Here is a 20,059-nt window from a genome sequence, read left to right as displayed (position 1 = left end):
TAAATAAAAATATTATTATATATTAGCCATATATTACCACTTTCTGTATATGTGTTGTAACTTTTATATTTTTTTAAGAAATAGCTTAATTATGTTAACTCAATAATGACTGTGTTGCTTATAAACGCACAAATAGCAATAGTGCCATTTTGAGTCCTTAACAGTGACCATATTGAGTACAACAGTACCATTTTGAGTTTAACATTACCCTTTTTACATCAGCGTGGCAACGCAATTTTTTAGGTGAAAAAATTATTAAAGTCGTTGTTAAAGAAACAGAGTGCAAAAAACAGCAGAAAATACACACAAGTAATTAAACAAAAGCAAAAGAAAAGCAAAGCAAGCGTGTGCTGCCGCCCCCATTTCTTAGCCAACAAGCCTGAAAGTGTCACCGCCAAGACGTACGTGCGAAAAATGTTTTGGGACAAGGGTTATGCGCCCTCTGCTAATATAGAGGCGCTGCTCGAGAAGGAGGTGCGTAAAAGTGTGTGTTTATGTGCATGACCATGTGCATGTGTGTGCGTTCGTTTATGTGTGTGCAAATAACATTGTTCAATATACTATAAATGTGCATATTTACATACATATAGAATTCCACTGTGGAGGAATTCCTGGATGAGGAGGATATATTGCAGGAATGTAAAACGCAAAAAAAGAATCTGGTCAGCTACTTTACACGACCAGAGGTAATTCGTCGCCTGGTCGAGTTCATCACAACGGAACCTTCAGAAGAATTGCCAATGTCTCAGCGTTTCCACTATGCAAACATGTCATGTGAGATACTCACGCTGTAAGCAACGCCCCCAACCCCTACTATATACATATATATATGTATACATATATTACTTGTATTTATATTATGTCGTTTGCTAGTGGCCTACCTTCGCTGGATGAGAAGTTGCTCTCGGATGCGGATACATTGCAATTGCTGTATTCATATTTGGAAAAAGAACCACCGTTAAATTCATTGCTATCATCGTTTTTTAGTAAAACATTTAGCATGCTCTTTACGAAAAAGCCAGAACAAGATTGGTTTTTGTATCAACATATGTGCCTACAATTTTTGGAGTATATTAAATTGCAGAAGAACTTTTTGGACTACATTTGTAAACACTTTGACACACCTGTTATACCCGATCTGATCATGCAAATGATGAAGGACATCGATGGTGGTCAACTTAAGCGCAACCTATACGAAGTAAAATGCTAAAATACAGTGCCTAGATTTATTAATTGTTTACCCAGTATACGATTATTAATATTTGTATTTTTTTGTTTTTCGATTTCCCAGTGGTTAACTGAAGATAAAATTGTTGAGAGACTGATTGCAATATTGCGTAATCCTCTGGAGACCGATAAGCATGCAAATGTTGCGGACTTTTTCTGTGATCTTATTAATCAGGGTCGCCTAATGCGTCAAACGGAGCAGGAGAATGATTCATTTGAGCCGGCCTTTGATGGCTCGAATCCCATATTGCGCACGATTGAATCTGCACAGACAATTGAAGCCTTGTTAAATGTGATTTTGGAACCAAACGCTCTAGAGAGCGCCATCTTATCAGGAATATCGGTTGTACTTACGCTTATCAAGCCCCTTACATTCACGTGAGTCACCGCATACATTATTAAATTTATATAGAATCTCTTATCTATTTCATTTTGTATTGCCAGTTATGAGCCGACTTCGGATCGCCAGCGTTTGTTGCAGAAACGCGAGCGAGAATTCCATCAGGAAGTTCAAGAGACTGTGATTACGGTTATAGCACCTCGGCTACATGAATTTGTGCATTTGCTCAAGAATCCGCCCGCGGTATGTCTGACACCTCAGTCTGTCTCTAAATATCAAATTGAATAACTCTCAAGTCAAGTTCAACTCTAATCTAAAACTTCCTCTCTTTCAGAAACCGCAATTGGAAACTACAGCAGCTATTCTTTCTCCTCCTTTTGGCAAGACGCGTCTACAAGTCTGTCGTGTATTCACAGCTCTCCTAGAGACCAAGCATGAGACCATCCAACAGGCGTAAGTTGAACTCGCTCAGCCATCAACTGTCGTTAATCTTATATTCTATCTCTCCCTCAGCATCTGTGCCACAGAGTACTTTTCTCTGCTGCTGGACTTTTTTAAGGAATACTGCTGGAATAACTTTCTGCACACTGAACTGGAGAAGGCATTGCATTTGGTCTTTTACAATGAGCTCTCGAACAATAATACCACTTCTACGGAATGTACCGATATATTCCAAGATGATTATATATTCAATTGCTTAATGAAGGCCACGAACGATGCCATGGGTACAACCACGGCCGAGGTGGAAATGAAGAATGCTTTGAACGATGTTAAGCGCGCCGAAGGCGGCAAAGAGAATCTAACGGGGGACATTGAATTCGAGGCGGCAGCAGCACAACAAGAAGCAAAAGCTGAAGCAGCAGCAACTTCTGCTAATACAGTTCAAGAGGCCAACGAAGTGGAAGCCACACAGGCGAATCACATTGAAAACAATGCAACTGATGAACCTGCTAATTCCGCTCCTGATGATAGCCAAGCAGACCCGAATACGACGACTGATGCCACACAGGCAACTCTCAACGATTTGGACAAAACTAAAGCGCCAATTAACAACCCGCCCACAGAGATACAAACATATGTGAGTAGAAGCGCAATCCCAGATTATTTGTTCTTAATAACACCTGAAATTTTGTACAGCTGATTGTCAATTGCCAACTGGTGTCCAAATTGGTTAATTATTGGCGCCACAATGCAGAATCGCAGTAAGTAAAAAGCCCTCTGAAATTATAAATATTACATTAACTGTACATATATATCTCTTCTACTTAGGTCTGCCGAAAAAGGTCGTCGGCTGGGCTATATGGGCCATCTGATCAAGATACTTAGACATATTACGAATTGTATATCAGAATCTGAACATATCGCTGCCTTGATCGCTTCTAGTTTTGGCAACGAGTCCGACCTGCAGCTCTGGCAGTCGCTTATCGATGCCGAGGAAGGAGAATTCACGCTGGCTGTCGCTCAGCAAAATAAGCTGTTGGCCAATTGCAATCCACACGAGGATAATGAGTATAGTGCGGACAACTCGAAAGATTTTCTGGGTGAAACAAATGCCTGGGACATCGGCGCCACATCGTACAGCAATGTTTGCTATAGCGATCTGGATAATACGCTACAAGACGTCGTTTTCACAATAGACAATGATCAGAGCCTGTTTCAATTTGGTCGCAACATTGACGACGATGATGATGACGACGATGAGCACGGGGGCAGCAGCGGCGATGGCCATAACCATGGCATGTTCACCAAGAATTCGACAACACTCAACAATTTGGCGGCAGATGCCTGGGATATGGATGTTCAATTCGCTGATATGACGGGCGTCTGTAATACGCACCCGAATGTTGTAAATGCCGGCACCTCCAGCTGGGGTAGCGAATTCAATAGCGACAACTTTGCAGATTTTGATGCACATTTCAGCACCTTTAGCAGCGATCTGGGCATGCCTCATACACAGGCGCCTTTGAATGATGCCGCACAGTCCACGAGCAATAGCTCAGAGCAAATTCGAACGCTAAACGAGGATGATGTGTCAATGACTGCAACAACCAATAATCAGCAATCAATCATCAACGATGATGATCAGCAAGCAGAATACGACAACAATGCCAATGTGGAGAAAGCAGCCAGCGACAAGCTTAACGATGTTGATGCATCTGCCACAACGGCTGCCGCGGCAGCAACATCGATTGTAAGTCGATTGCAGTCGGTGCTGCTCGCTGGCGAAGATGATTACGAGGATGACGAGGGCATGTGGACCAAGCCTCTAGGCGGCAGCAATCAGTCTGAAACAATGGCCACAGATCAACAGAGTACACTCATCACGAACGGACCCAGCAAAATTGCCGAATTGTAAGAGGAAGCCTGAAAAAAGTGTTATTATTTGTGTATTGCAGTTGGAAGTACCTTAATTGGTACTCGAAATTATTAGAGAAAAGATCAGGGCTGTTCACAATTATTAGGCAGCTGATTTAAAAGCATAATTCTTTATATTTCAGCAGCTAGCAGTAGACAGTCTAGTCATCAGCTAGAGTAAGATTATCAGTATATATGAGAATGAAATCTAATACTTTAGTGTCATAAATATGTCACGAACAGCTGTGGTAACGCTTGCGAAGCAGTTGCTTATGTAGTTACATAAAAAGAGTCAGTCAGCTGCACTTACTGATATTTTTGTTCTGTTTATTACAGCAACCATGCCAACGACAACAACACCAGCAATAGTAGCACAGACAGCGGCGGCAGCAGTAACAGCAACAACAGCGATGCACGCGACGATAGCAACATCACAATTGAAGCGGAGGCAGAGCAGCAGCCAAAGAAGTCAGAGAGCATAGCTGCGGCTGCCACAAAAACTTCGGAAATTACAACAACGACAACATAAATGTGCCGGCACATACACCCATACACACTCACTCAACAAACACCCACATACACGCACGCACGGTCCACAATATATACGCACAGACTCACACGCATACATACAGCCTGAGAAACGACGTCAGCAACTGCAATTTGTATAGCATATTCATATATATATATATACATAAAAATGTGTCGAAAAGTTGTAATCATAAAATGAAAAGCCTTTGATTTGCTCTTTGATCATTTATAATACATAAGCATGCATACATATTTAAGTATATATATATATATAAATATATATAATTGTGTATAAGTGAAGCCCGCCCAAAAAGTTTGTAAGATTCGAAAATATGTTGTTGATTCATTGTAATCCTCTCTTGCTCTCGTCGTATTGCCAATTTCCTATTTATTATAAGCTGTCATTTGTTTTCACGTTCAAATACTCTATAAACAAATGAGCATTACTTAAGAGCTACCCAACCATAAATTTTGTTTTTTTTTAGCTTGCAAAATGTTTATTGTTTGTATTATTTAGAGACTTGTATTAATTTTTGTATGTACTTTGAAACAAAGCAAAACCAAATAATCAAATCTTTGCTACACACACACAAACACACACACACACACACTTGCTGCAAGCACAAAACAAATGCAGGTGTATATAAATATATATATATATATATATATATATATATATATATATATGATATATACTTTTTTCCCTTTCTCATACTACTTATTGTACCAAAAAAGAAATGAAAACTAAAATGTATTCAATGTCGAAAGTACAAAAGAGAGAGAAGTAACAAGCAACAACAAAAAGCATTTGCCACGCCCACACACAAACACCCACACACGCTCATGAAGAAGACATATGTATAAACCTTGTAAAACCTTTTTATACTTTTTTAAAAAAAAATTTAAGTATCAGCATATATATGTATATATATATATATATATATATATATATATATATATATATATAAATATTATAATTTGTGCAGCTTTGTTGTTGTTGTTGAGAAATGTTTGTGAAAACGAAAAACACAAAAAGAACAAAACCGAAATGAAAAACGGATATGCCATCTTTTGCTTCCAAATAATTACATTATAATTATGTTTAAAAAATAAAATGAGATGAAAACAAAAAAACCCAAAAAAAAAAACTTGAAAAGTAAAATTTGATGTTTATTTCGCACACACAATTAATAATCAACAAAATTACATCACGTGCTTAATTTAAATTAATTGTTATAAAAAGTTGATAGAAATTAAAACAAATGAAACTCGAAACTCGAAAGGTCGATAGTTGAGGAGGAGGCAACATATCAGCTCAACATAAAACCCAATCTCTAATGAGATTTGATTACAAAAAAAAAAAAAAAAAAGCAAAAGTTAAGTACATAAAAATTGCAATTAAAAAACAATAGTTTAGTCATAAGGAAACAGCAACCTCCCTTTAGACGAGGATGTGTTCAGCACTAATCTAACCAAAAAAGAAAAAAAAACCCATACAAAACGCTTGCACAAATTTCAAATCGCTTGCTTTTATTTTTGCAATAAATACAAAAAAAAAAAATAAAATGAATGGAAAAAAATTTAAGTAAAAACATAGCAAAAATGTTTAAACTATCTCTGATGTAAACTGTGATAATTAATGAAGTTGCAGGGTATTTGATATAAAAAGAAAAAACAGAAAAGCAAAAAACTGAATAAAATTTAAACAAGAAAAGCTCAACAAATTGTGAATTGTAAAACATTTTGTTGTTCACACACACACTAACACTCACTCATACACACACACCATTTCTTATATAAACTACAACAAACAGCAATAACTACTGCAATAAAGTCTCTCATTGATGAAGTCTATTATTATATCGTATAGCAAGGCGTACGTAAGGAATTAATGTTTAACCCGTAATAAGCCCAATTTTATAAACAATGTAATTTGCTTGTTAACCATAAACAATTGTCACTATCGTTTCGGTCTTCCCAAAGAGTTCTTTTGTTCATCTAATAACCAGCAACCGAATCCTTCCCGCGTGCATATGCCTTACCCCAACAACTTCAATGATAACTTTCGTATGGAAACTGATTGGATGACGAAGAGGATTTGTTGTAAACCTTATATAAGTAGAGATAGTTTTACTTACATACTGTGTGTCTTTTAAATATTAAGCAAGCATATTCAACTTGGACAGCTCGATGAATTCGAAAAGCAGAGTATTTTCAATTTAAGCTGATTTACTAAAAATATTAAAAAAAATAAAATAAAAAATAAAATAAAATAAAAATAAAAAATGTAATGTAGACAAAGTCTTGTGCGCAGCTTTAAGCAATTTGTTAAAGTGCAAAAAACAACAGCAAATTGAGATTTAAACAATAAGTGAATATAAATATTATAATTATATATATATTAAATACCAAACGTCCAATGTTTTGCATGCGATCCATGTATAAACAAAACTAACAACAATTGTGAACATTAAAGTCTTCAACAAAAACAAAAACAGTTTTGAGATCTGCTAACTAACAAACACTTATACTCGTACATATTAAAAATATATACTAAATGAAAAGGAAAAAAACCAAAATATAAGAGTGAAAAAAAACCAATTGTACTTTATAATAAACATTTTTTGTCTGTGTGTGTTCAGCAGTTCAGTATTTCAATTAAGCCAAGTTAAATCAAATCCAAAAAGTACTAAAACCAAGGTTTCCCATTGAAAACCAAAAAAAAAACAAAAAAAAATACTTAAAAGAAAAGTAAAATAAAAATGAATTATTTAAAACTTAAGCGTAGCGAAATTACAATGAACAGAAAATGCTTCAAATAAAACTCTTAAACACTTAAAAGATAAAGAACCAGCGGGAACAACAACGATCGAGCACGAGCAACTGTAATACAACCAAAACTTCATATACTGTATACTATATACGAATTATATACATACAAAGACCCTCTACTAACTGCATACGTACATTTATTAAAGTAACTGTAATAAATGTTGTTAATATTAACTCCGAATTTGCATAATAATACTATTTTGTTAACGCAAAAGAAAATCGTAGTTAACCGAACCCAAGTGTGCTTCATGTAAGAATTTATGTTACGATTTTTACAATGCAATAAGAAATTCCAGTAAAATTCCCCCCCTTAAGCTAGTATATAATTACATATATATATATATATAAATATATACATGTATGTATTCCTAAATGTCTTGAGTATTTACGATCGATGTCTAATATATTTATAAATATATAACGAGTAGAGACTTTAAAGCCAACAAAAACGTATCGTCAAATATCCCAAATAAGTAAAAATTAGCTAAAACTTGCATACATCTATATATGTATATCGATAACGGTTTAAATATATATAAGTGCTTCAAGTGATAAATACACCCACACACACACATACACCTACACTCACACACTATTGTATTGTCATCCTTAAAAATTTTCTTTTATAACTGAAGAACAAATCGAAACTACTTGAAACAAACCCCCCAAGGGACACTCTGGAATAGAAATTCCTTGAGGTAGTGCCTTAAACTGTATAAAACAAGAATAATGTTTTGTTTAAACAAAAGAAAAAGAAAAGAAATGTACTAGTTCCAGTATCGTAAACGTATAAAAACACAACAAAAAGATATATAGTTAACTTTATGCTCCGATCTATATACTACAAACACACATATATATATATTATATATATATAAATATATATATATATATATATATATATATATATATATATGTATATATATATATATATATGTATGTATATTTACTATATATTATATTTAATAATATACTCTTAACTTACCGTCGCATTTTCTACCATATACTACTAAATATGTATAAATCTTGTATTTTTGACTATTTTGGAACATGTTTTGCTCAAACAGTTTTCTACCAGCACACACACATACACACACCAACATCAACACCAACACACACACATATATATATATATATATGTATATATATATATATATATATATAATTAAGTATCGATCTGCTTTGACATAGTTAAAATACATTTTGTGATTGCTTTGCTGTATGATGTCTGAATGCCCAAATGGGATATCCTGAATGTATTCATGTATATTTATGTACACACTCACAAACACACACACACGTATGGGTGTGTGCGTGAGTGTATATGTGCGCGCGTATTTTCGAATAATTAATACGATTTGTGCATTATTTCAATAGAAATGCACCTTGATTACGTATTGAAATGAATAAAGCGATTAAACAATTTGAATCAATTGATTTTTTAACTTTAAATATATAAATTGATTGACTGATTGATCCAGTGACTGATTAAAGGTAAAGTGACAAAGTTTTCTTTCAAGGCTTAAGAACAAGAGCTTGGGCCTATAAGTTGTCTTCATCTGTCTTTATCTTTGGCATTCTATGTGATTCTCATAAGATTAAATTATTTTTATGTTGTCTACATTTCTCCATCTCTCTCCCTCTCTCTCTTTTTCGCCCTCTATCCCACCAATCAATATAAAGTCAAAGATGTCAAATCAGATTGCTATATAAAAACGAATTATTTATTTAATATTTCGACTCTGCAAGTCTCTAGCGGATTTCAAACCCAATCACAGCCAGACTCCTCTAAATATAAGGCTTCTCTGTAATCCTCTAACTCTGCATAAAATACAAGAAGTAATTAAGGCCACGCCCATGCTCAGCTATGATGAGGCATGCCGCCCTCTGTTGTCGCAGCTGCTGCCGTTGTTGTGGTGCTGCTTGCGGCATGTCGCGTCTCCATGTGTCGCTGCAGATCTCTGGCCCGGGCGAGCGCCTTGTGACAGATCTGGCATTGGAAGCCCGCCTCCAGCTGCCCATCGACGTCGACGCTGCTGCCACTCGGCTGCGTTTGTAGATGGAGCCGCACGTGCTTGTTGAGATTGCTCGGATCGCCGAAGGGACGCAGACAGAACTTGCACTTGAGTGGCTTGAAGCCAGTGTGGGTGCGTATGTGGATCTTCAAGCCATACTTGCGAGAGTAGACCTTGCCGCAATAGATGCAGAGGTGACCCTGCTTCGAGGCGCCCATATTGCTAACGATCGCCTCGATCTGTGCGGCTGCGTTCATCGGATGCGGCGCACCCATCGCTGAAATGGAGGGCAGATACGAGAGCGTCGCTGCCGGCGGCTGGGAGCTGTGTGGCAACGGCAGAGCAAGCGACTGCATGCTAGCCAGTGGACGAAAGGCAGAGAAGCGTGCGGATGTAGCTGTAGTCGCGGCAGGTGGCAATGGTGGCGAGCGATTGGGCGAGGCAGAGGACGTCGAGGAGGGCGCCGGCGTGGGTGACAAAGTTATTGTTGTCGTTGAGCTGGGTGCCGTCGCCTTCAGTGCATAATGTAAACGCATCCATAGCAGATCCATAACGCTGCGCCCGCAGCCAAGAGCCAGATGGATCTTCAACGGATGAGGCGTCTCGAAGGTCAAATGGCACAGATGGCAGGTGTAACGATTGTTGCCTGAAGAAAAAGAAGAGATCATAATAATCCAATTAGCTTTTGGTACCATAAGAACATGAATTTTTTAATCAGAAGGGAACTCTAATTAGATCAAGTATAAGTAATGTCCCAACTAGATTATAGCTATTTTATTGTGACTCCAATTGGCATTGTGTTTACTTAAGAGTATTATAAATTCCAATTGGTATAAAGGCAATTGAACTTCGATGGAAATGCTACTCCAATAATTAGCCAGAGTTGTGTGTGCTTACCCTGTATGTTGAGCGGCGTGAGAAAGGGTATGCCCATGAGCAACACCAGCTCCTCGCCAAACCAGGCCACAATCTCATCCTCGCGGCCCACGTCTCGGACCAGCCTGATGCGCAGCTGGCCGGCGTGCAGTTCGAACAACGCATTGAAGCTGTAAATATCCTCGGAGAGTTTGATCTGTCGCAGCATCGAGGCGGACAGCGCCAGTTCTCCATTCACCAGACTGCAATGCACATGGGCGTCGCTAGCCGTGGGCGTGCCCATGGAACTGAGCAACGCAGCAGTGGGTATGCCACCGGAGCACGTGTCCTTCGGCGTATATTGAGCTGTATAGACACCTGGACGTAGGCTGCTCCTTGGTCGCTTCGCGGGCGCCTGCTGGGTCGAGATGGTGGGCGTGGCAGCTGTGGTTGTTGTCGCTGTGGTACTGCCCGGCAGCAGTTGCTCGATGCGAAAGATCATGCTGGTGGCGCGCTTGGAACCCTGTCCACTTGATTCATCCAGTTCCAGGCTGTCGAGTTGAGCCGTCGTGTGCATCGCTCGCGTTCGTAAACGATTCTGTTTTCCAATTGGAAGTCGGCCGCTGCTTTTATAGCGACGCAGCTTCCCTGTTCGCCGTGTCCTGTGTTTGGATTTGTTACGGCTTGCAGTGTCAAAACAGCTCCGGCGTCAAGTGCAAGAATTCCCAGCGCAGACATTGCTACGCACTTTGCTAGCCTCTCGCTCGCACGCACCAGCTCAAACCAGGACTCGGGCATCCCTTTTCGCCAGGTCCTGGTCCGCATGGTGGTAGCTGGCTGTGCGCGGCAAGTGCAACATCATGTACATCGGCACTAAAGCACTAAGCATCAAGCTAAGCGGCCCTGTAGCAAGTGTGCGTATTCCTTTGCCTAATCCTCTCATACCCACTCTGCCCAAACCCCTTGTCCTTTTTTTTTTTTTTGGCTTTTGGGCTCTGTGCCCAGGCAAATGTTTTTAATTGAAATTAAACGATCGTTTGTTGTCCTTGTCCCTATTGTTGTTGTTGCTGTTGCGCTGTTGCTGTAATGCCACCATATACAAATCGCATTCGCTTTCGTCAATGGCATCCCCCTCGCCCTTGCCTGCCCTGTCACCCTCATTGATAATGCCTTAATATATTGGTGTGTATCGTTTTACTATTTGTGGTTTAGGGTGGGTCGTGATTTTTGTTAACTGAGCGAACTGGCGGGTCCAAACGGGCCCAGCCATGTAGGGTATGTAAGAGATGAAGCTCAATTTTGATGTGGTTTATGGAGAGATATCTGAAAAGAAGATGTTGAAGTACTTTTGCAATTTATATAGTAAGGCTTGCTAGAGATATGATCCAGCTCTATTCTACTTGGAGAAATAATATAGTACAGACCAATCCATATGAAGCTGCTCAATTATAAACTCAAACGGGTGAATATAAAAAAAAAACAATTATTTTTTAAATGTAGTTTCTTAAAATATATCTACATTTAAAATTTGAAGCAAATAGCTCTAATAATTCTCGAGTTCTGCTTAAGAAAAGCAAAATTTAAATTCGATATTTATCGATATTATTGATTCAAAAAAAATGTATAATATAAATGAAATTATTTAGCTTATATTAAATTTATGGTATACTTTGAATATTTAAAATCGATTTTTTGATCGATTTAAGGAAATTGGAAGAGAGAAGCAATACGAAATAATAAACTTACTTTGCACATGATAGAGATTTTAAATTTCTAGTTTTTGTAGTTCGATAAGATAGAGCTCGATTGTTAATGATGTTCTAGACATGTTTATATATATATATATATATATAGATATATATACTTCAGTTTTAGATTCTAAATTGCACTCCCATTTCAACAAGGGTTGGCTCAACTGCAGCCGCATCAAGTCCGCTCCTGAGCTGCGTAAAATATGCTACGAGACTAATGTTTTCATCATCGCAAAGGCAGCAACCCCGCCGCTAATATAGTTGAGGCGATGCGATCAACAGGAGAAGGCGAAAAACATGTGTTGCCAGTCACACAGTCACAGACGCCTGGGGTGGGGGTAGTCATAGAGAGCGACAAATATGGGGGGTGGGGTTGTGGTTGAGCAGCCCTTAAATAATATAAAGTGTGCCAGCCAATTTGCTGGCTTTGCCACAGCCACAGGCCAAAGGCAGAGGCAGAGGCAGAGACAGAGACACCTGGCTCGAGCCAATTTTGAGTTGGTGTTTGCTTGTTTTAAATAAGTGGGCCAAGACCTGCTGTTGTTGTTCTTGCTGTGGTTGTGGTTCGAATCCGCGTTTATTGTTCATTTCTCTCAATTTAATTATCTTCTGCGATAGACATAGCCCCCATCGCCACCGCCGCCGCCACCACCGCCACCGTCATCGCAATCATGACAGCCTCCGTTGGCGGCCAACATATCCAGTGCCTCCTGTATCTCGATGGGTATGGGCGGCGGTGTGGGCAGATGATCGCCCTGTGGCTGGAACCCATTCTCATCGGCTATGTAGGTCAGCGAGATGCTCTCACCCTCCGGACTGCTGTAGGAGAAGGAGCCCTCAGCCACCTGCGCCTCAGCACCTTCGACACCAGCATTCTTCAGATAGCCCATCTCCTCGGCCTTGATGCCATTTCCCGTCTCATATTCGTACTGCGATATAGAGTGAGGATGTCTAAGATGTTGTCATTAACTAATTAATCACCTTGTCTTCTCACCTTATAGGAGCCATCGGTATTCACTTTGGATTCCAGCTTAATAATGGGTATAGTTTCACCACCTCCGCCACCTGCAGCACCTCCGTTGCCCCCATTCGAAGGTGGCAAATAATTCTGATTAGGATTGCTGGGTGGTGGTCCATAGCTGTCGCGTGGTGGTGCTGGTGGTGCTGGTGGCTTCTTTGGTGGTGCTCCATAAGCTGGTTTGGGCGCAGGCGCAGCTGGCGGTGGCTTTGGCGCTCCATAGCTGCTGCTCGGCGGCTTCGGCTTCGGCTTGGGTTTCGGTGCTGGCGGCTTGGCCGGCCCATATGTTGCAGCTGGTCGCGCACTCGGATAGCCCGCCGGCTGAGCGGCTGCCACATGCAAGCATATGAGCACAACTATCCACAAAGTTGTTCGTTCCATTTGGTGTATGCACTTTAATGCCTGCTGATGCCGACTGATGCCTGCCTTTTATATATATGGCCAATACTTGCTTTTGACCACAACCTGTTGCACCTGGGGGTCAGGCACGTGCGTGGCCACACTTCTTGCATTGGAAAATGAAATAATGAAAAACGAAAACTGGGCCAATGCGAATGCACTGCACGAAATTAAAGGCGAACTAATCTAAGAAGATGGGAAAATATTCTAATTTAATTAAACATAAATTGAAGCACCTGCCGTGGGCTTATATTTCTAATATATATTTAACAACATTTTTTATTGCTGACTTTAGTTCAATCTTTATCGGTTTTTCTTATCTAAAATTTTTTTCTTTTTAATCGTATAAGCATATTTGGCCTTTCCATGCAATTCTCAGCTTGTAACTTTCATCTATTGGACACTAAAAATTTTTCATTTATTCGTTTTATTTTTTAATTAACTTTTCTATGCAATTCTCAAGAGTTTTTTTTTTCAACAAACGCAGCTTAGCAAATTGAATTTTCATTTCCTTATCATTAATTACATGAAATAGTTAGCAATTAAATGAAATCTAGATAAATCGACAAACTAAAAATCTTACATTTCCGCAACTAATCGCTAAAAACAACAAAACCCGCCAGGCTTCAACAAAGCAAAACTTTGAAGGGAAGCGGGAAGCCGGCGATGTAGGATAAGGATCAGGCACGGCACAGGCAACACCTGCAGCAACAGCAACAACCCCGACTATGTGTTTGGCAACTACTCTAATGCACTTTGCCTGTCCCAAACGAGGGCGGGGCGAAGGTGAAGAAGGGTGCTAAGCCCCTGGAGTTGTCGGCTTTAGTCAATCGTCTATTAACTTTTTGCCCAACTGCAGACTGTGATGCTGATGCCGCTAATATTGCCCAGGCGCGGTGGTGGATGGGTGGTGGCTGGCTTGGCAACCCTGAACTGGGTCCAGGTTCTGGTTCTGGTCCTGCTGCTGGCACATTGGCATTGGCCTAGCTAATGGCAATGTTGTTGCCAGCTTGTTCTACTTGTAATGTGCTGGCGCGCAGCTGACGGCTTCCCAGGCGCTGTGGATTTTTGAACCTGTTCGGCTATTGCCAGTGTCAGCGTCAGCTGTTGCCCAGTTGAACAGTTGAACAATTGGCTAGCAACCACCAAAAACCACCAACAATCCACCAACTAACCACCACTCCAGCTAGCACCAAGCGCTGCACCGGCTGCCAAAACCAACAATTGTCGGTCCATCGGAGTCATCGGTTCGCCATTTCGCTACGCACCCATTGCGCATATTTCGCGCCCGCATTTGCCAAAAGTATAGAAGCCTTCAGATCTCGACTCTCAAATTCATAATATGCATTTTGACAGAGCGCAACGATCTAATTGCAATTTCTGGCGCCTCAGCCGCCTCGCCGATAAAGTCCTTTCAGCACGCCTAAATAAACATTTAGATGCGGACCCTTTGATAAATTATTCGCAGCCCACATTGACAGCTCAAATGGGCATATCAGTATATGTATATCTGATTCGCGGGAGTTGTAGCAACTGTTGATTAAGCTAGTTGAGGGTGGAGCAGTCAAATGCAAGCTAAGAAATATCATTTCATGTATATTAAAAGTAAGATTTAAATATATTTTATTTATGAACAATTGTTTAAAGTATTAACGAAAAAGTTTAAATATTTAATTAATTTTCAATAAAAAACGCTGAAAATAAAAAGAAAACTATTAAAATAACAAGGAGAAATTTTAAAAAAATATTTTCAAATATTCATTTGAAAATAATTATGTATAATTTTAAAATAATTCTTCAGCAATAAAGAAAAATATTTTTTAATAATTTAAATGAGGCAAATAGAAAAATATTAAAAAAATCAATTTTTTAAAAAGAATAAAAAAAAAATAAAATAAAAAAAAGTTTCCAAAATTGTAAATAAAACTAGTTAAAGATTTTATATTTTGAAAAAAATGTTAAAAAATAATACACAAAACTATTTACCATAACTAAACCAGAGCAAAACATTTAATAAATTTAATACATTTTGTTAGTTATTATAAGAGTCAAACAAAACAAAATAACAAAAAACCCAGAACAATCGGTTTAGTTATATAATCGCTTCATTAGCGCGCCAAGAACTTTGCAAAGATTCTAGAGGACAAAGCAAGAACAAATTGAAATAATTTCTGCTTTATACAAGCTCAAAGAATATAAACTAAAAAGATAAAACAAATATTGCAGCATCTCTTAAATTAAGCAACAAGCTGAACAATGTTCAAATACTTGAACACAATTTGATGGATGTTATGATTTAATTCTCATAAAAAAAAAACAAGCGAGAAACCGCTTCAAATGTTTTAGTTAGCTTTCTTTATGTTAAGTTGTTGTTGTTATTTATTTATTTTTTTTATATTTTTTTCTCTCTTTTTTTGGCTCTGGCTTAGAACAAAAGTTGTGCCATAAACTATGACGCAATCGGAATCACAAAGGCTGCCTGCTGAGATATATTTGTTTTCATTATATTTTAGACTTATTTCTGCTGATTTGCTCATCTGAGCTGCTGGCAAAGAACATTCGCCGTAGCTGGCATCAGTTAGCATCGCGAAACGAAGGCGATTAGACTGAAACTAAAAATATTTGTTGTCAAAATAAAAATAATTAAGCTTTAATTAAACCATATATAAATTAATATGTTGCTGGTCCAGCGATGAACTAGGCGTCGGTGGCAGGTCCAGCGTTGATCGGGTATTTATAGTCTTAATCAATAAGTTGCTGGTCCAGCGATGAGCTAGGCGTCGGTGGCAGGTCCAGCGTTGGTCGGGTAATTATAATCTTCTTATGATGATTATGTTGGAGGGTTTGACTTCACCCCCTTTTCTATTAACTGGCCTTGTGGCTCAGCAATGATCAGAAATATAACAATTTGATTACGGCGGTGTGCCGGAGTAGTGCGGGTTTATTCTTCAAACTTCAATGCAAAACTGATTTTTAGCTACATAGAATATTTCACTTAAGCTAAGCCAAAACTCGCATCACACCACAATGTCATGGTCGGCAAGCCGACTCAGCAATCTTAGGCAATAACGGAAACTCTTGCAGTAAACAAAAGTATCTGGTTACCGCCGCTGACCATTGCAGTTATAGCGCGCTGATACAAAGTATGCAGTGTCGCAATTGCGAGGGCTGTTTCTTAACTTACGAAACACGCGATAGCGAGGGTTGGTTATAAACTTATGAAATACCCTATATTAAATGTTATGTGTTAACTACTCCCCCTTCAAGTGTAAGGCCGCCCTCGGCCGACCCAATTCCGGCGACGACTTCTCGTAATTGCTTCGCAGACTTCCTTGCGTCGATGAACCGCCAAAGGGTGAGGCCAATGCAGATTAAAGCACAGCATATACCTCCAATGATGAATGCCACACGATAAGCTTGATCAGTTCCGGCGTCTTTCTTGAATTGCTGTATCTCCTCCAAATTACGTTCATTTAAACGATGAAGATAAGGGAGGCTGAGGACATCTTGGCTGGCAGTGATGTTCAGCAAGGGAGAGTTGGCAATGCCCGGGACTCTATTGCGTACGTTGTTGTGGTTGTAAAACAGAGTCCCGTTGATCGCGACTCGGTCCCCGAACGTAATGAGATGCGTGCCGTGTACTTGGATTTCAGTGCCGTTATCCACCTGGATCCTTGCGGACCCGTCGTTAAGAATGATGATTCCATCATCTACGTGGGTGATTATTTCCAGGTTGCTCGGCTGGATTTCACAGTGTGCCGTGCCACCTGCATGGAGCTCTTTGGCACATGAACTCTCTAATGCCAGACGACAAAAGGTGGCTCCAGGTGAAGCGGTGCAACTCTGCAGTGTGTGGGTTTTTCCATCGCATTCGGCTATGACGTTGTCAGGCAATCGCAATATGAAATTCTGATTTAAATTCCAAAAAAAAAATTTTTTTTTTTTTTTTTTTTTTTTTTTTTTTTTTTTTTTTTTTTTTTTTTTTTACGTTGGGCGCCAATTAATATGTTGCTGGTCCAGCGATGAACTAGGCGTCGGTGGCAGGTCCAGCGTTGATCGGGTATTTATAGTCTTAATCAATAAGTTGCTGGTCCAGCGATGAGCTAGGCGTCGGTGGCAGGTCCAGCGTTGGTCGGGTAATTATAATCTTCTTATGATGATTATGTTGGAGGGTTTGACTTCACCCCCTTTTCTATTAACTGGCCTTGTGGCTCAGCAATGATCAGAAATATAACAATTTGATTACGGCGGTGTGCCGGAGTAGTGCGGGTTTATTCTTCAAACTTCAATGCAAAACTGATTTTTAGCTACATAGAATATTTCACTTAAGCTAAGCCAAAACTCGCATCACACCACAATGTCATGGTCGGCAAGCCGACTCAGCAATCTTAGGCAATAACGGAAACTCTTGCAGTAAACAAAAGTATCTGGTTACCGCCGCTGACCATTGCAGTTATAGCGCGCTGATACAAAGTATGCAGTGTCGCAATTGCGAGGGCTGTTTCTTAACTTACGAAACACGCGATAGCGAGGGTTGGTTATAAACTTATGAAATACCCTATATTAAATGTTATGTGTTAACTTATAAACTAATAGATGAGTGAAATGAAATACGTAAGATCTATAAGCTGATTTATTTTCCTATTATACAAGAAACTCTTTTCCTCTTCAGGTACAGTTGGGTCTAGTTTTGCTGCTGCTTTCGCTGGCTTTGGCTGAAGTGGCAGAAGAACGTAAGGAGGAGCTGCATTTCGGGTATATATAAGCTGTTATTATTATACCCAATATATTTATATATTCCAACTTCTTCTGTAGCTTTCAGACAGAGAATGGCTATCAGCGCTCTGAGGATATTACCTACAGCGTTAAAGTGAATCCGGATCAGCATTTAACCGAACAACCGGAGGGTGAGACAACGCCCAAATCTGTTGAATATCGCGGCGGCTATAGCTTTATATCGGCCGATGGCTATGAGTATCAGGTGCTATACAAGGCAAACAAGAATGGCTTTCAGCCCTATGTGACAGCGCACAAGGTTAAAACTCCGAAGGATAAGGCTTAGAGTTATCATTTATATCAATATTGTGATCAAATACAAATAAAATCAATGAAATTGATTGACAATTAGGATATGTGCTTCTACTATCCATCGTATATAGAAAAATATTAATATCGTATTCCAGATGATGTATAATTCAAGAATCTGTATTTAAATATAGTACCAATTGATATTTAATGTGTTTTTATCTTAATCTGTTGGAGCTACACGATATTGGATCTATAATATATATAAGGTCTCTACTACAATATATAACTCAAAACCTTAGCCTTCTTCGAGTGAGAGCTGCGCGTTACGATATTGAATCAATACTATATATTATTTATTTATTATAATTAATTTTTAAATATATATTAATATACGGTCTCGAACGATACTATATATGATAACACATAAGTATGAGAGTAGCACGTTACGATATTGAAGCCATAATATATATTAAAATATACGATCTCGATCTATACGATATACGATAGCATACAATATTCATATATAGAGAAGGTTTCGATCAATACATATAGTCTTTCTGTCATTTTATATTTTAATAGGGTATTAAAAAGCGATCTATGCTCTGAAGCTTGCTTTAAAGCTCGCAACTGGTTGTTGGAGTAGCTTTGGGGAAAAGCTCTAAGCTGAGCTTCAGAGAGCGTTTGATTAATGTGCGCTGTATGTAGTAGGGCATATTACTAGCTCTAGGCGTATGAGCTTTACCGATATATATGCTGTTGCAAATCTAGCATAATTATAAATATGTATTATGTGCACAATATACTAGTTACTATAATAAGAAATAGCCAGTAGTCCATACAGTTTTTATTACTATATAAATTCCCTCTTCAAATATGTCAGGGCATTTGAGCTTTTCCTTGATGTGTTTTGCTTTTTAAATGGTTTTCTATCAACTTTTTGTGCTCATCACGCTGCGTGTTGCCTGGTGTATGCTCGCTCACGAAATGACAGAGTATATTGGCTTTGTGCAAAGTATGTCTTGCTGTGCGTGAGTGTGACCGTTCGACTGTCCGTTCGACTCTTTCCGACTGTCTGTCCGGCTGTTTCTTGAAAGAACCTACTGAACTAAAATATCTCTCAAGGCTTTGTATCTACACCCCCCAAATTTATAGGTCAACATTTTCTCAAGAGACTTACCATAAATGGAGCAACTGTTTGTGCACTGCAAACGAGTATTATGCAGCCGATAGCACCCGATCAATGTTTTTAGCTTTTTTCTTTTGCTGCTTTCCTTATGCAAATGGATGTGAAGCAATCGCGTGTTGCCAGCAGCTTGGGCCTTACTCAGCGCTTTATTGAGCAGACAATTTGAAATGTTGGCTTTGTGGCCACATCGTTTGCCCCTTCCATGGGCAGCATCAATTCACCGCCAGCTGCGACAGAAGACGGTTGCAACTATTGATCACAATGGGCGCCCAACTGAAAATGGCTAGTAGCTGTCTGCTGTTGCTCTTCATAGGCAACATTCTTTGGGGCACAGAGAATGGAGTTAGTGCTTCATATCCGCCTGGCACTGTGCTGGAAATACAGTTGGGCGATCTCGTTATCGACCAATTCAGCTATATACCCACTCAACAGGGCTACGTATTTGGGTAAGATGAACTACGATATCTAAACAGAGAAAGGAGAAAGAGAGAGAGAGAGAGTTAATTTAATTTACTGGCCTTTCAG

The 20,059-nt window shown here is 39.2% G+C and overlaps 4 protein-coding genes across 4 annotated transcripts; 2 read left to right on the top strand and 2 right to left on the bottom strand.

Moving 5' to 3' along the window:
* The first annotated feature begins 96 nt into the window (after nucleotides 1-96).
* LOC111600454 (serine/threonine-protein phosphatase 6 regulatory subunit 3) lies at nucleotides 97-4,974 on the top strand. The gene is made up of 10 exons (XM_023316556.2): nucleotides 97-474; nucleotides 591-790; nucleotides 874-1,198; nucleotides 1,292-1,605; nucleotides 1,672-1,810; nucleotides 1,902-2,020; nucleotides 2,081-2,645; nucleotides 2,705-2,769; nucleotides 2,837-3,919; nucleotides 4,259-4,974. The coding sequence occupies exons 1-10, from the start codon at nucleotides 415-417 to the stop codon at nucleotides 4,449-4,451; spliced, it is 3,063 nt and encodes a 1,020-aa protein (XP_023172324.2). The 5' UTR covers nucleotides 97-414; the 3' UTR covers nucleotides 4,452-4,974.
* Nucleotides 4,975-9,143: 4,169 nt separating this feature from the next.
* LOC111600502 (sal-like protein 4) lies at nucleotides 9,144-10,729 on the bottom strand. Its single transcript, XM_023316630.2, has 2 exons — nucleotides 10,195-10,729; nucleotides 9,144-9,943 (listed from the first exon to the last, which is right to left on the bottom strand). Exons 1-2 carry the CDS (start codon nucleotides 10,727-10,729, stop codon nucleotides 9,144-9,146), a joined length of 1,335 nt encoding a protein of 444 aa, XP_023172398.2.
* A 1,776-nt stretch (nucleotides 10,730-12,505) lies between these two features.
* Nucleotides 12,506-13,302, bottom strand: LOC111600521 (pupal cuticle protein 20). Its single transcript, XM_023316656.2, has 2 exons — nucleotides 12,898-13,302; nucleotides 12,506-12,832 (listed from the first exon to the last, which is right to left on the bottom strand). The coding sequence occupies exons 1-2, from the start codon at nucleotides 13,300-13,302 to the stop codon at nucleotides 12,506-12,508; spliced, it is 732 nt and encodes a 243-aa protein (XP_023172424.2).
* A 4,616-nt stretch (nucleotides 13,303-17,918) lies between these two features.
* On the top strand, nucleotides 17,919-18,382 carry LOC111600501. Its single transcript, XM_023316628.1, has 3 exons — nucleotides 17,919-17,934; nucleotides 17,993-18,075; nucleotides 18,136-18,382. The coding sequence occupies exons 1-3, from the start codon at nucleotides 17,926-17,928 to the stop codon at nucleotides 18,380-18,382; spliced, it is 339 nt and encodes a 112-aa protein (XP_023172396.1). The 5' UTR covers nucleotides 17,919-17,925.
* Nucleotides 18,383-20,059: the final 1,677 nt, after the last annotated feature.

This window comes from Drosophila hydei, unplaced genomic scaffold, assembly GCF_003285905.1.
Source record: "Drosophila hydei strain 15085-1641.00,03,60 unplaced genomic scaffold, DhydRS2 tig00000283-arrow-arrow-pilon, whole genome shotgun sequence".
NCBI lineage: Eukaryota > Metazoa > Arthropoda > Insecta > Diptera > Drosophilidae > Drosophila > Drosophila hydei.
Note: the sequence above shows the minus strand (reverse complement) of the source record. Positions and strands in the feature narration are given on the sequence as shown.